General features: G+C 38.9%; 1 protein-coding gene across 2 annotated transcripts in view; it reads right to left on the reverse strand.

Annotated features, from left to right (window-relative positions):
• The window catches only part of DMD (dystrophin), a 1,060,860-nt gene extending 1,047,268 nt beyond the window's left edge, over positions 1-13,592 (reverse strand). The window contains exon 1 of one of the 2 annotated variants that reach the window (XM_040088691.2): positions 13,455-13,592. In XM_040088691.2, coding sequence (XP_039944625.2) covers positions 13,455-13,551 — 97 coding nt within the window. In that variant the 5' untranslated portion in view covers positions 13,552-13,592. The remainder of the gene's footprint in view (positions 1-13,454) is intronic. The other variant, XM_040088709.2, reaches the window with a different exon arrangement.
• Positions 13,593-14,650: the final 1,058 nt, after the last annotated feature.

The raw sequence follows: 14,650 nt of genomic DNA on the forward strand, positions 1-14,650 counted from the left end.
GCTGTCTTTGCTGGAGAGGGTCCTCTGAGAGGGGTAATTCTAGCCAGGCTGTCAGCAACTGTAGTGAGAGCTGATGAGGAGGAGAAGGTGGTTCAGTACGTAATAGAAATTACACAAATCTGAACTCAATCCAAGAGCTAAGGAATGACTAATTTCCACAATTATATTAATAACAAAAGTGGCTAGGCTGTGGAGTCTGGTCAATTTTACAGAGCAGTAAATGTTACCACAGCTATTGAGTGTGGCTGGGAGGTGACCAAGACCACATCCACTGCTTATTTTTCAGTTTAAGCATATCTGACAGAATAGTCAGTGTGGTACACACAGTTCAAAGTGGCAGCAACATACCTGTCCCATCTGCTTTGCATGGTTTGAATATAATCTTGAACAGCTTCAGGTAGGATAAGAGTGGCATGCAAAACAGGTTGATGTGATGCATGAAATAGGTATGTCACTTTAGCTTTTATCTGAGAGCTTCAACAGCCAAACAATTTCTTTTATCTCTGGAGAACGATATGCATTAAATTTAACATGAGCATTAACTACTGGCACCTTCAATCTTCAATATCACCTACAGCCCTCATAAAATACAGCATATAAAGCAAATTTTAAAAAAAAAGAGTCAAAATGCATGGAAGATGTAGCAAATATTAAAAAGTAAAAATAAGAGGTAAAATAAAATAACACAAAAGACAAGAACACATGACTTTAAAAAATGTTAAGTATTGATTAACAAAATGAAAACATAAGATATTAATAGAAAAATAAATAAAACTGATTTCATTTATACATTTTAAAAAGAACATGGGACTATTAAATAAGTATGTTAAATAAGACCTAGAAAGAGAGCATTCATGAGGTTAAGAATGGTTCTCATTTCTGCAGGAACTGCATTTCAAGTTCCCTGGATGAAGAACTGATTAAGGAAGAAACATACTTGCCCTGTAATAATCAATATAAAATTAATTTACAGAGAAAAGGTCTAGGTATTCCACCACTAATGCCTAAAAATCTTTGAGACAGAAGATGTAGGAAGTTAACTTAGTAGTTCTAACACTAAGTTAGGTTGTAGCTAAACTTGGGATGGGGTCTCTTCCCCTGCAAGCCCCAATCTTTCCTGTGTTTCCAAACAGACCTGATCAGAGAGCAGATTCCCAGTGTTGAACCTGCGAACCTCCGACACCAGGCATGAGATGCACATCTGCTTCAGACAGTGCTGTGATACTGACAGCAATCACAGCAGTGTTGCAGTGGGGCACAGCAGCTCCCAGCCTGGGAACCGTTTTCTGTAAATATTCTTTCTCAGTCCAACTCCCCACATAAAATCATGGTGCATTTCTCAACACTGGAAAGTCTGAATTACGAGAACGTTTTTTTTCCCTGGAGGACATGTAATGTTCAGTGTTCAGAAACACAGAATAAAATACTTGAATAAGTAAAAGGAAAAAAAAAAAAATTCTCTTAATTATTTTATTCAAGGTTTTTCACCCTCCGCCTATCCACTGGCCTGAGGGGGAAAAGCTCAATCACTCTCACGCTGTTTACTTTCCAGGGTTAAAAACATTTACTTTAATATTAAACTTCAGGCTTGATCTTAAATGACTGTAGATAGGTTACAAAGGAGCAAATATTTGAGGGCTCAAATTGTCTCTTTTTTTTTTTTTTTTTTTTTTTTTTTAAATCTGAGCTGAATGCATGCACCATGAGAGAACCATGCTGCAAGTCATTTGAAATGCATGGAGAAAAACAAACATTTTCTAAATATACACAAAAATGTGTTCTTTGGTGTGTCCTTTAGATCCAAGTAACTTTTTTCTCCTTCTGTACTCTTAAGGGACTCATTCTTCAACCAGTGGCTACAGAAAGAAATAGAAGCTGTTTCATTTTAGGTGTGTCTACCACACCTCTATTTGTCCTGCCAGGAATAAAAAAAAAATCTCACTTCTTCATATTTATTGTGGCTTAATCAAGAAGGTCCTTAAAGCCCTACTCTTTTCCTGAAATAGTAATAGTATTAATATTAGCAATCAAAATGTTCAATATTGCAACCTGGTAGGCAACACAGTATCAAAAAACCTGAAATAAACAAGCCAAAATTTTGGTAACTACAATAATGTAATAAATGAAATTAATTCTGCTTCATGTATAGATGAGCTTTCTCTCGCTCAATTTCAAGTTCTGTAGTAACTCACCACACATCTTTTCCATTGTTCTTGAGCAATGGAACTCATTACCTACTACAAGGAATTGGACTATTCCAAACTACTTACAAGCACTACCACCAAGACAAATTACTTCCAGGTGCAAAGCAACATGCCAGATTGTACAAAGAAACATCACAGATCTAATCTAAAAATGCATCTGCAATGAAGATTAACACTGTATTCCAGTAATGGGTTGGGGTAATTTAATTTCTTTGGGGACAAGAAGAAAAAGTACTACCAGGCTTCCATAAATACACTTGGACTGACCTCCAGAAGGAACAGACGAAGACATGAACCTGACCTTTTCTAATCAGTTTGCTACCTTCTCCCCAAGTCCATTTCTCTAAAGGTAAGAGAGATATCCAAGAAAAGCCAGATTTCCATGAGTGTCTCCACTGAACCCTAACGTTCAACTTGATGTTCTCTAACATACCCATAAAGAAGACAGAAAAAACATCCACCTCACAAATCTTGACAAGTGGGCCAAAACCACTGTACAATCCAAAAATCAACAGAAAAAGAAAAATGAAATAAACAACAAAAACTGTCTTGGCCTCAACAAAAGAATTGTGGCTCCTTACACTAACCAAGTCATTTACATTTCCTTTGTGTTGAGTTAGGCCTTCAGAAGTCTACAACCTCAATACTTAAAATAAGGCTTTTCCCATTTTTAATAAAATCTTGGAAGGGAACTGCTGCAGTTTTCCATGCAGAAATAAGTTTGCTGCTATCAGATTGTCAGTATCTGAAGCTCAGAGGGTCAACAAACAAAGCTCTTAGAATTATAAGTGACAGAGTTGAAAGTAGTAATGAATAAAGTAAAATGGTCCCAAGGCAATGCCCCTTGCATACATACATATATGAAAGAGCAAGATATATACATATATCTCTATATATTTTTCATTTGGTGTGTTTTTTGTTTTAAAATTTAAATGAGTTAGTCTTGAGATATCATCAACACAACGTTTCTGTTGGGTGCCCCAAAGTGGCTTCTGAACACCTCCGGACAAACTCCATCCCACCTCCATTCACTCTGCAAGGGTACAACCTTCCTTTTACAGAATAACTGCATTTGTTCAAACTTAGATCACGTTAGCAATGGTAGAAATGGAGCCCAATCTCCAGAATACAACCTGTTACAGCAACCTGTTCCAACATCCTGCAAAGGACATCCATCTGACAGCAGCCCCATAATACATTTCTTGACACCTTCTCAGCTTGAAGACACAATGTGTTTTTCCTTCACTGATTATCTCAGAACAATGAAACAATAAATAGCACATTCCCCCCCAAACTCAGCTAGGAGCAAGAGATATTATCTGCACAACCAGTGTGTTGTGAAATGCCACAGACACCCATTTGAGTAGCACTTCTTTAAAGGACAAAAACACTTCTGTGATTATTTTTATAGCATATCTTTTTTAATAAAGCTTTTTTCCTCTTTTTTTTTTTTTTTTACCCTTTTGAATTAATAGCCTGTCACAGCCACAGCACCATATCTCTAAGTTTTAAGCACTTAAAAGTGGGGAAACATCCTTAGAATTGTTTAAACTCAAGATTTGATTATATGTTATGAGTACAGCCAAGGAAAATTTTTGATACAAGAAATCCCACTTTAGCAGACAGAAACATTAGCAATGCAAGACATTCTTGATGTTGCTCAAAAAACAATTCCTCATGCTCCTAATCTTAGTTCAGTTATATAAAACCTACAGCAGATTTAAAATAGTATTAATGCCCTTTGCACGACGTACTTTCTTTGTCTTTTCAGGGCAAGTTTTGGATGAACACCTCTGGAGTGACTCTGCTTAAATGGAGAGCAGTTTAATTTCACAAACTCTTGTTTTACCAAGTATCAGCTGTGGTCCACACCCACACATTCTAACACCAGTTATCCCTAAAAATTACCAACCTTGAGTCAATATGTCCTGCCAGTTTGGAAAGCTCAGGTGGAATAATTCTATTTAACCTAACTGTGGTGGGTTGACCTTGGTCAGAAGCCAGACATGATTCCAGGCTCAACACACAAGGGGCAGAAAACAGAATGCAAAATCTTATGTCAATACACAGAGAGAAACTTAGCAGTTATGTCATGGGTAAAACAGACTCATCTTTGGGAAAAATAATGTAAATTGTTGCCAATTCATTTAGAATGGGATAGCAAAAAGCAAAGACAAAATTATTGAAATACCTGCTCCCCACATCCCTTCCTTTCCCAGGCTCTTAACTCCCAACTACTTCCCCACCACTCTGACTCGGCAGGACACGGAGTGATGGGCAATGGGGACTGTGCTCAATCTGTAACAGCTCCTCTCTTCTGCTCCATCCTCTTCACACTCTTCCCCTGAGCCAGCTTGGATCCTCCCACAGGCTGCAGTCCTTCAGGAACTACCCACTCCTCTGTGGGTTCTCCATAGGCTGCAGCTCCCTTTAGGGCAGACCCACCTGCTCTGACAGGGTGTCCTCCAGGGACTGCCTTGTGGATATTTGCTCCAGCACAGCCTGGTCCAAGAGCTGTGGGGGATTCTCTTTTCCAGCACCGGGAGCACCTCCTCCTATCCTGCTCTGACCTTGGTCTTCCCCCTGCTGTTTCCCACTGTTTTCCCCTCAACTGGCATAGGGCAGTGCTTTCCCCTTCCATAAACAGGCCTTTCCTGAGGCACCACGAGCTTGGCTGTAGGCTCAGCTGTGCCTGGAGTGGATCCATGAGAGCTGGCTGGAAGCAGCTGTGTCAGAACAGCCCCAGCCTTTTCTCGGAGGCCACTCCTGCAGCTCCTTTCCCTGGGGCCATCACCCTTGTCACCTCTACCAAATAGAGTCACCTGGGAAAGAGGCATCACCACTCCCAAAGCCTCTGTGCATTGTTCCACTGCCTCTGTCCCCTCCAGTCTCCATCCAGGGGAGTGTTGATGTGGGTGAGGCCAATGCTGCCTAGTCCCATACCTATGCTGGGGGCACAAAAAATGGCTTTTCCAGTCTTGTCAATGCAGCTCTGTCCAGCACTATCAATAGGAGTTTATTTTCCCTTTAAACTAACTGGAGAGGACTGGGACCTAATAAAATCCTAGAGAACAAAATAAAATTGATTATTTCAGCCCCGATACACCTCTCAGTATTTTCAGTGTGCTTTCTCATATTCCTGCAACTTCTGGGGCAAGGGGTTAAACCAGAAAACTGTGCTGAAACACAAACCAAATACCTCGTCTTCTCTCCTGAATTATAATAATGCTGTTCTGAGATAGTTGTTCACTCCGGTAAAACCTTACCTCCTGGCCTGGCAGACACCAACAAGTTGCATGAAGCAACAGCAGAATTAGTCCTCCAAAATGACACCACTGCATTTCCCTCATCTAATTGACAGGCTCATTTTTTCTCTCTTTCAATGCAGACGTTTCACCTCCCTCTCTCTCAGTTTCAGTGTTTCTGTTGAAGTACAGGCTGCGGAGGATTCCCAATGACATACCTATCTCTGGCTCACACACAAACTGCAACGCCTAATAAGGGTACCTCTGTTTCCATGGCATCTCAAAATCATCAATGGGTGGCTCGTCTCTGCACAATACAATTTTCATTCAGTGCAAAATCCTCAAACTGTGAGTACCAAGAATGCCATAAAATGCAATCCCCTTTCTCCTTAGGGTATTTACATCTTCACAGCTAGTCAGGGTTTGCAGTCATCATCCTGTGCCCGGTTCTCAGGATACAAAGCAGACATTAATTACATATTGTTCCCTAGAGGAAAGTCACTTTTCTCTACAATTTCTCACATGCCACATACACTGATGTCACAAAATAGATAATAAAGCATCCGCATTAAATAATCAATTAATAAATGTTCTGCTCTCTAGGCTTAGGCAGATTTACAAAATTGTGTGCTACAGCAACAGAGCTGCTTGGGCTGCTTCTTATTTGATGGGTCAGCCAGGTCATGCAGAATATCATAGTAAATACCATTCTCACTAAGGACTCGTTAAGGAAAAATCATTTGCTTGTTGCCAGAGGAATAACCCTAATTGGTTCTCTTCAGCAGTACACAACTTCCCTACTGTTTTGGGGCCCTTATCATCTGCACTAACACTTTGTCTAAGGCTGATGATCCAAAGTCACATTTAGGCCCACACAGTTCAACAAACTGCCTGTAAGAAAAATGTGGGATTAGGTATTATGACAGACAATCAGGTATTATTACTTAAAGCATTTTTACCTCGCTAAAGGAACTCAACAGGAAATAAAGTATAGATTCTCTGAAGGAAGCAAACCATATTTGATTTTTCACATTCTGAGGGCCTTTGATGGTGCTGGTTTTAACTGGCATATGGAGCCAGGGTATGTCAAGAATTTTCAATTTTTGCTTCTTCATTACATCCTTAAATTAGAGGCCTGGGAGTCTCCTCATAAACCCTCACTGCCTTAGGATTTGTTTGGTTTTGGTTCAGGTAGCATCATAACTGATCACTTACCTCATCCTCATTATTTCTGAAGTTTTGAAAAATAACACAGCCTGGGAATAAATATAATTTGTCAACATCTGTGACATGCTTTTTGTTCTCAGCTTCTGTAGAAATATCTGAAGAGACACATGCATACAAAGATTTAATCACACTGGGCTGGCAATTTATTTCACTGTTTCTGAAATGTTTTGCTAAGTACCAAACTCATTCATAAGATAAAAATCCCTTGTGCCTTTCAGTAGTCCAAAACAAGGCCACTAAGAAATGAGAATTCAGTAATTTTACTATTAGCTTGAGAGTTATCACAGACACTGAACTATAAACATCTTAAAGTTCTTAATAACCTTAATTTCAATCTTCAGTCACTGAATATTTCAATGGCACCAAAATTACTTCACCAATGTACCCAGTTTAAAAAATTCTTTCCATTATGACTCAGAAGAATATAAATATAACATTTTCCATGTACATGAAGTTGTTTAATACCTTTGCTTTTCTGTCTTGTTATCAGACCCGATTTAATCAAAATTCAGGGCCTGCAATCATTACTGAAGATAACAGGTTGCATATCCCACTGTTTGCAGTCCTTACCAACAGCGAACGAAAACCAGCCTGGGACTGCAAAGTAAAAAGTTTTGTTGTTTTTTGGTGGGTTTTTTTTGTTTTGTTTTTGGTTTTTTGTTTGTTTGTTTATTTGTTTTGTTTTGGGTTTGGTTTTGGTTTGGTTTTTTGCAAAACCCTTCATTTAAACAAGTAGATGAAATTTCAGCTTGCCCTTTGAAAAAGTGGTCTTTGTACCAAGGGATATTTGTTAAATACCATTTGGGACCTTTAGTATCAAATTACAGAGGAATTCCCATTATAAATGATATTTTTTAGTAGTATGAAATAAAGATGTGCTAAATATGAGCATTGTGTGGGAATATTTAAATGACTTTTGTTACAAAAAAAAAGATAAAATTATGAACTTCTTGTGCTTTATATTTTTTGCAAAAGCAAGCGTGACCTGCATAACGGCTGTAAAAAAATAATAAGCTAGTCATAAAAAGAAAGTCTACAGAAAGCAGCATGTGGTGGTTTTATTTAGTGGGGCTTTTGAGTTTCAGGGAAACAGACCATTATAAGTGATCAAAAGTGAATACTAAAAAAATTTGATGCCACAAAGAAATTCCTCATGCTCTTTATTCCTAATCATCAGGACACAAGACCAGGTGAAAGTGAGACTACTTATAGATTGAGAAAACACATGTTTCAAGTAGCTCAATTTTTGTTAAAATTTTGCGTTAACTTTTTCTGATCTTTGGCTTTCCCCAATTGTCACAAATCTTGGGCAGGACAGAATGGAGGGTAAGGGGAAGGAAAAAAAAAAAAAAAAAAAAGGAGTCTTGTCAGCATTGGTCAAAACCAACTGTATGCCCTTGACCATTTCAGTATCTTGAACTTCTGTATCATCAAGCAAGTCAGAGAATTGCTTGTGCTATGTGCAGGATCTTTAGGGAAATGTAAATGAAAGAAACACCTTGTAAAGAGCAGCGTTGTAATGTAAAACACTAAGCTGGGTAACTTGAGGATACTAATGGAAAAAAAATCTGTGTAACTGATCTTGATTAATTTTTCAGATTTTACTTTTTTAAGACTAAGATCTATTTTAAAGGTAACAAAAGCCAAAGAAACTGCCGCACAGCCAGAAGTTCCTGATTTTTATAACCAGGTGCATCTTGCACCCTGATTCTGATGCACAGATGCTCAGACCACAAAGAAAAATTTCAAAAGATGCAAGCAGAACTATTTTTACTTCCCTTTTCCCATTTCTGGTAAAGCCCTGATTTCTCTTCTTTCACATCTCCATTTCCTCTCTCTCTGCTTCATGACTGTGTCACTGGGCCTATCATGTCCAGGACAGTTCTGCAAGGAACAGCTCCTGTGCTCAAATCCTCAGTTCTGCAGTGAAATCTCATGGACATTTTCCAGCTAGTGGCACAGAGCAGGAAAGATCCAACACCACTGGTACCTTGTAGTTTAAGAAATCATAAAATAGTTTGAATCGTAAGGGATCTTTTAAAGGTCATCTATTCCAACCTCAACTAGATTGAGTTGCTCAGAGCCCCATCATCCAACTTGAATGTTTCCAAAGCTGGGGCAAGCACCACCTTTCTGGAAAACGTATTCCTGTGTTTAATCCCTCTCACCGCAAAAATCATGTTTTTTTTAATCTTAACAACCCCAATCCTCTCAGCCTGTCCTTGCAGGAAAGGTGCACCAACCCCCTGATGATCTTCATGGCCCTTCTCTGGACCCATTCCAGCAGGTTCATGTCTTTTTTGTGTTTGGGGATCCACACATAGACCCAGTACTCCAGGTGGGATCTCACAAGGGCAGAGTAGAGGGAGAGGTTAAAATATGTGGTTTCAGGGCTATGTGGTTTAATATTCTGTGGAAAAAAACCAAAACAAACTCAAACCAAGAAACGAACACAAAACCCCCCCAACCTCTATATGGGGTAGAGAGAAGAACACTCTTTAGCATTTATTATCAAATATGTCTCTCCCCAAATTGTTAGGAATCTTAATGCTGTTAATAAGTATGAATAACTAAACTAAAAATGTGAACTTTGGGTTTTGAAGGACAAAAATATTTCCCTCTTTGCTAATGGACTTAATTTAGTAATACGTTTTGCTTAGATATAGTAAGTCTTTGTATAATGCTTTCTGGCAGTACATAACCAGATGCTCAATAATGTCCCTTGGACAATTTGAAATCCGTATGTGCCTTCCCTTATGCTTTTCTTGCAAGACAATTACCATCCATTCATCAAATGACTGTCTCATGGAAAATCTAAACCCCTTTCATTCCTCACCTTATGTGCTATTTCCCCTTCTCCTGTCCTCCTCCTCGTTCTAGCAGATTTTGAAAAGGACAGATTTGACTGATAAAGAGAAGGAATACATCTTTTTTCTTCTGGCTCAGCTTCTCACAACCCTTGCCCAAGATGGTCAGACACTTCCCCACACTGTGGGTGCTTCTCAACTAAAATTTCAACCTTCTTCAGGAGGAACCACAAACTGAGTGAAGCAGCAGGTGACCAGCAGCAGAAAGCCAAAAGCTGCCACACTACACACGTTTCTCTTGCCAGAAAGAAAATTCAGGACATGTCAGGATGAGCTCACTCAGAGTTAGTCCTGGGTTGCTGGTGTACAGAAAATGTACAGAAGCAGATATGGATGTACTGACACCATTAATACATTTCAAAGGCTAAGACTATCCATTAAAATAAATTTAAAAAAATAAAATCATGGCCTAGCCTCAATGAAATGTTGAATGATTGGCAAAGCCAGAAACTTTGTCCCCACCATAGCTGATTTCCTCACATGCTTCTGCTGTTGAGCACAAACTGCACAGCTCATAACCAAAAAGGTCTCTTAAGGTTGACAATGCAGCACTGCTTGCAAGGCTCCTCCAAAAAGCACTTGGTCCATGCACAATTTGATTTTTGATGAACAGGACCATTCTAACCCTCATGTCACTACTAAAATTATAAGTTTCTATGAATAACATCCAAAAAGGTCAGTCTCCAGTCTTCTAAACTTTGTTACTCCTGGAGTGTTAGGCAGCTGTCATTTCCCTCCTCCACAAGTTTTCCTCACTAACTTGAGCCTCTCCCTACCCTAATTCCCCTTTACTCCTGTAAGAACAAGACACTAACTGAACTTGCAAGTGCTCCATTAACAGAGGTTGCTGGGATCTGTCATTGCTCTGCCAGACTGCTCCAGCCCATATCCTTAATCTCTGGTTTTGCCTGTCATCTCACACTTCTTATTTCCTGTTTTTTCCTCTTCAGTTCATGCAACCAAGTATCAACATGCACCCTGATTTTTATCTCTTCTTTACTGAATTAATCTATGTACCACACCTGAGGTACATATCTGTAAATCTGTGTGGAAGTGAGTGTATTTTTCTTGTGTTGTCACACTGCCTAGGACTACAGATTCCTTATCCTTGACTAGGATTAATCACCAGAACTATGTGAAGGAGCACATACAATCAGATTCCACCTCAGTCAGTAAATAACCTTCCACAGCTTTCTTAATTATGTCTAGCCAACATATTGAGTGACAACTCTCTGTGACCTTGCACACCTTCTAGAACACCCTCCCAAGAAGAGATTTGAAAACACAAATCCCATATCTAAATATAAATTGAAAGATGTCAGCTCTATAAATTATTTCAGGAAGACAGAACGGAAGGAAGATTTAAATGTAAGGATGAGAGAAAATCTGTGTGCATCAAGCAAAGGATGTACAGATACACAACTGGATATCTGCATGTATCTATAGTAGAAACATCTGCTGGTTCTTATTGCTGCTTCTCTCTTCTTTTTCTATTTCCGTTCATTTGCTTCCTAGCCCTCTTTATTGAATGTAGATGCTCCTTCCTTATTAATATTTTTCATATTTGATTACGAGCTTCTAAGATAATAAAAGGAAAAGAAAATGAATATATGGTTTTCTCAATCTCACCAGATCTACACTTTCATGACTAAGTTTCAACTCAATTCTTAACAATTTGTTATTTTTAATAAGAAGCATTATATACTGGGGTTTGCTCATTAGACAGGCCTGTATTACTGTAGATCTATTTTTAATCAACAGCTGGCTCCACCTAGTGTCCAATTAATTCATCAGTGAAAGAGAAAGCTAAAACCAAATACTCGAGGAAAACAGAAACAAACTCTAAAATCACTTATCAGCCGGGTGATGGCCACAGACAGCACGAAGTTACAATTATTGGCGTCTCAGGGAAAAGACCATTTTAAGTAACTACAGTGTGAAGATTGCCAGCCAGCACTCTGGAGACATGAAGAGACTAAGCAGCTTCAGGAGTATAAATATAGACTATGCAATATAAAGCAGTTTTACTGCTACCCTGAAAAGGAGAATGAGACCTAGCTGTTTATAGGGATTACTCTCTCTATGGTTTCACCGTGATCAACGATGACAAATTATTGTTAAATTTATTAGAACTTCTATGAAATAGAATAGTATTTTATTTTGCTGTCATCAAAACTACAGAACTATTTCTGGCTATTCATATCCCACAGTGATCCTCTCTGTTAATGAGTACATCTCCCCTCCCGGCAGTTAAACAATCATTTAGAATGCCTCTTGTAGATGATCAAAACAGAGAAATGCTCAAGCTAAATAACACTAGCTATTGGTTTTACTGATCTTTACATTCAAACTTTCCAAAGGCTGGTTCACTGCTCTGTATCTAGAAACATCTATCTTTCTAAAACTGTTACAGCTTTACTCAGCAACATTTAGTCTTTAATAGCCTGATCCATGTTGACAAGACAACACAGAGTACAGCCAACAAACTAATTTGAGATAAAGTCAAAAAAGTGAATATCCAGCTTGACAAGAGATTTCTTGATTATCACCTGTGAAAGAAATATATATCTAATGAAGAATGGCGTTTACACAGAAGAAAGCATTTCATAAAGCAAAATAATCCAAGTAATTTAACATAATCATAGGATGTGAGGTATCAAGCAGTGTTTGAGTGGTTGTTGAACCTTTGAATAGGAAGAAAGAGAATGCCTTACATTTACAAAGCACTACTTTTACTTCTTTGATCAAGGGCAATCCACTCTGATAGAGCTGACGTCTGTTTTAAACCTGTCCCTATCACCTGTTCAGAGCTGCTTAGCCACTTCACCCTAGTGGTGATAAAATATATTTCAATATGGACAATATAACTTAATGACTGTTCACCGTGACAGAGAGGGAGGATATATATGCTGTGGGGGGAGAGGTGGACAGGAGGAAGGATCACATAGTAAGACAATACCTACACCAAAGCAAACACCTGTAAATTTTCTCAAACTCTCTCAAAATACTCAGTTAAAAGTTATGCTTGTGACCCATCTAAAGTAGTAACAGCTAAATTCAATTATTATATGAAAACCTCACAGTGCAACGCAGAACATGGATTTAATAAAATGCACACAGAAATGCTCTCTAATGTTCCAAAAATAAGAGAATACTTCAGTTCTCAACAGTTAAGCAGTTACTGTCATTTCTCATTAACAGCTTTCAAAATCCTGTCTGAAACAAGTTGATACAGAGAAATTAAGAACAGTAATCAAGCGAGAAATGATAGACCAGCTGGGTAGGCATCAAGTTGGCAAAACGTGAATACAGTTCAATAGCTGAAACAGATGCTGGAGTTGTTGAGAAACCCTGCAGGAGATATTGATGTATTTTCTTTATATAATGCTGAACAACCGGATAAATGTCAAGAGCTAAAAACTGATGGGGAATAAAACCTGTCGTAAAAACTAACTGTAAAGCAGAGACATGCAATACTGTCTTTTCATTATACCAGAGCATTCAGTACATGCATCTTCGTTTCCCTGGAATTCTTCAATATGCCAATATATCAATCAGAGCTTGCTAGTGAATCAGAGGGAGCTTTTCCCAGTCTTGTTTCACGTTTGTTTGTTTCTATCTACCTGAGGCTTCAGAGACTTAGAAAATACTTTATTCTTCAGTCTCATCGTAACAGAACACTCTCTTTCAAGCAAGCAATTCCCCGAGCTTGGAGGCAAGCAGGAAAGAAAGAGTAACACGAGCATAAATGAAACTGCAAAATCCATTTTGCACGAGGAATTTTGTTTCGAGAGTTTCAAGACCTCGGCAACAAATCCTCTGCCATCAGCGACGGCTCATTCTAGCATATGCTTTGTCATGGTCAGTTTCTAATTACATTCATAATGATGCAATAGCTTTGATAATCCTACCTTCCATGCCAGCTGCTTTTCTTGTCACTCCATCATGCCAATAAGTTGGCTGCCGTAACAAATCAAGATAGTGCAAAACAGCATCTTTCCCCTGCATCTGTCATCTTCCTGAAAGCATTCTATTACTGCCGACTGCTGGGAACCAGAAAGTCTATTTGAATTCCAGCAGCTCCCCTTTCGCATGATTCAAGTTAGGCTAGGTGGGCATGCCTAACATGATTCTCTCCATCATTTATTATGCAGCTGCTACACCGTCGGTGTGGTAACCACTCTGACTTGATCTGATACGTCAGTCTTGCAAACCTCTACCTCCGTGCAAGCCCACGAGCCACAGAAGCATCTTGCATTTAATGAGCACTCTCCCTGCCTAAAGAGAGTGCATCTGTAAATCTGTTTCAAATCCCGCTGCTTGTATTGTCCTCTAAGGCTGATGCAAATGTTTGAAGATTTTTTTTTTATTATTATTATTCTTGCCTTTTTTCTCTTCAGAAAGCTCTTCATGCACGCTTGAATTATTCACGCTTCTGCTAAACGTTTGCTGATTTGTGTCCAACCAAACAGCACCTTCCCTTTGAAACTCTGCTCGAAAGCTACTTCTGAATAACAGTGCTGTGCTCAGGCTCTCAACTCTGTTTCATTTTGAACATGGCTTTTATAGCTACACCTCGACAAATACATTTAGTTCTTTTCATGCAATGAATGGCTGTCTAATGAGGGAGCTGTACATTTTTAAGCAATTTATCTAAGCCTATCTGTAGGTGACACTTGCTTTTTGTGCTTTATACATTTTAACAGTAAGTGGATAGCTCTGTTACAGCATCTTGATATTCTTAAAGTGGTAAGAACACCACCATAAGCTGCTTTTTGCCAGCCTGGGGAGGACACTTTCAAATGACTGAGTTTGCTTAACTGCTTCTGACTATCATGAATTAAAGGGATAGGGTTGTTTTGTTGTCTTTCTATTTATATTTTCTGTGGAGCGGGGGAAAAACACGCTTGCGTCAGTGATTTCAGAAGAATATTAATAGAAATTGACATCTACACATCAATCATCCTCCAAGTCAAATTAGCTGTATCTCCTCCCACCACTTCTGCTTGCAGTTCAGAGTCAAGGCATTCCATCTTTAATGTGTCTGGTCGCCCAGAAACTAAACAACCAACCCCAGCCTCATGGTGGAAAGTTTGAATACCTGTGA

The sequence above is a fragment of the Hirundo rustica genome, chromosome 2, assembly GCF_015227805.2.
Source record: "Hirundo rustica isolate bHirRus1 chromosome 2, bHirRus1.pri.v3, whole genome shotgun sequence".
Classification (NCBI taxonomy): Eukaryota; Metazoa; Chordata; class Aves; order Passeriformes; family Hirundinidae; genus Hirundo; species Hirundo rustica.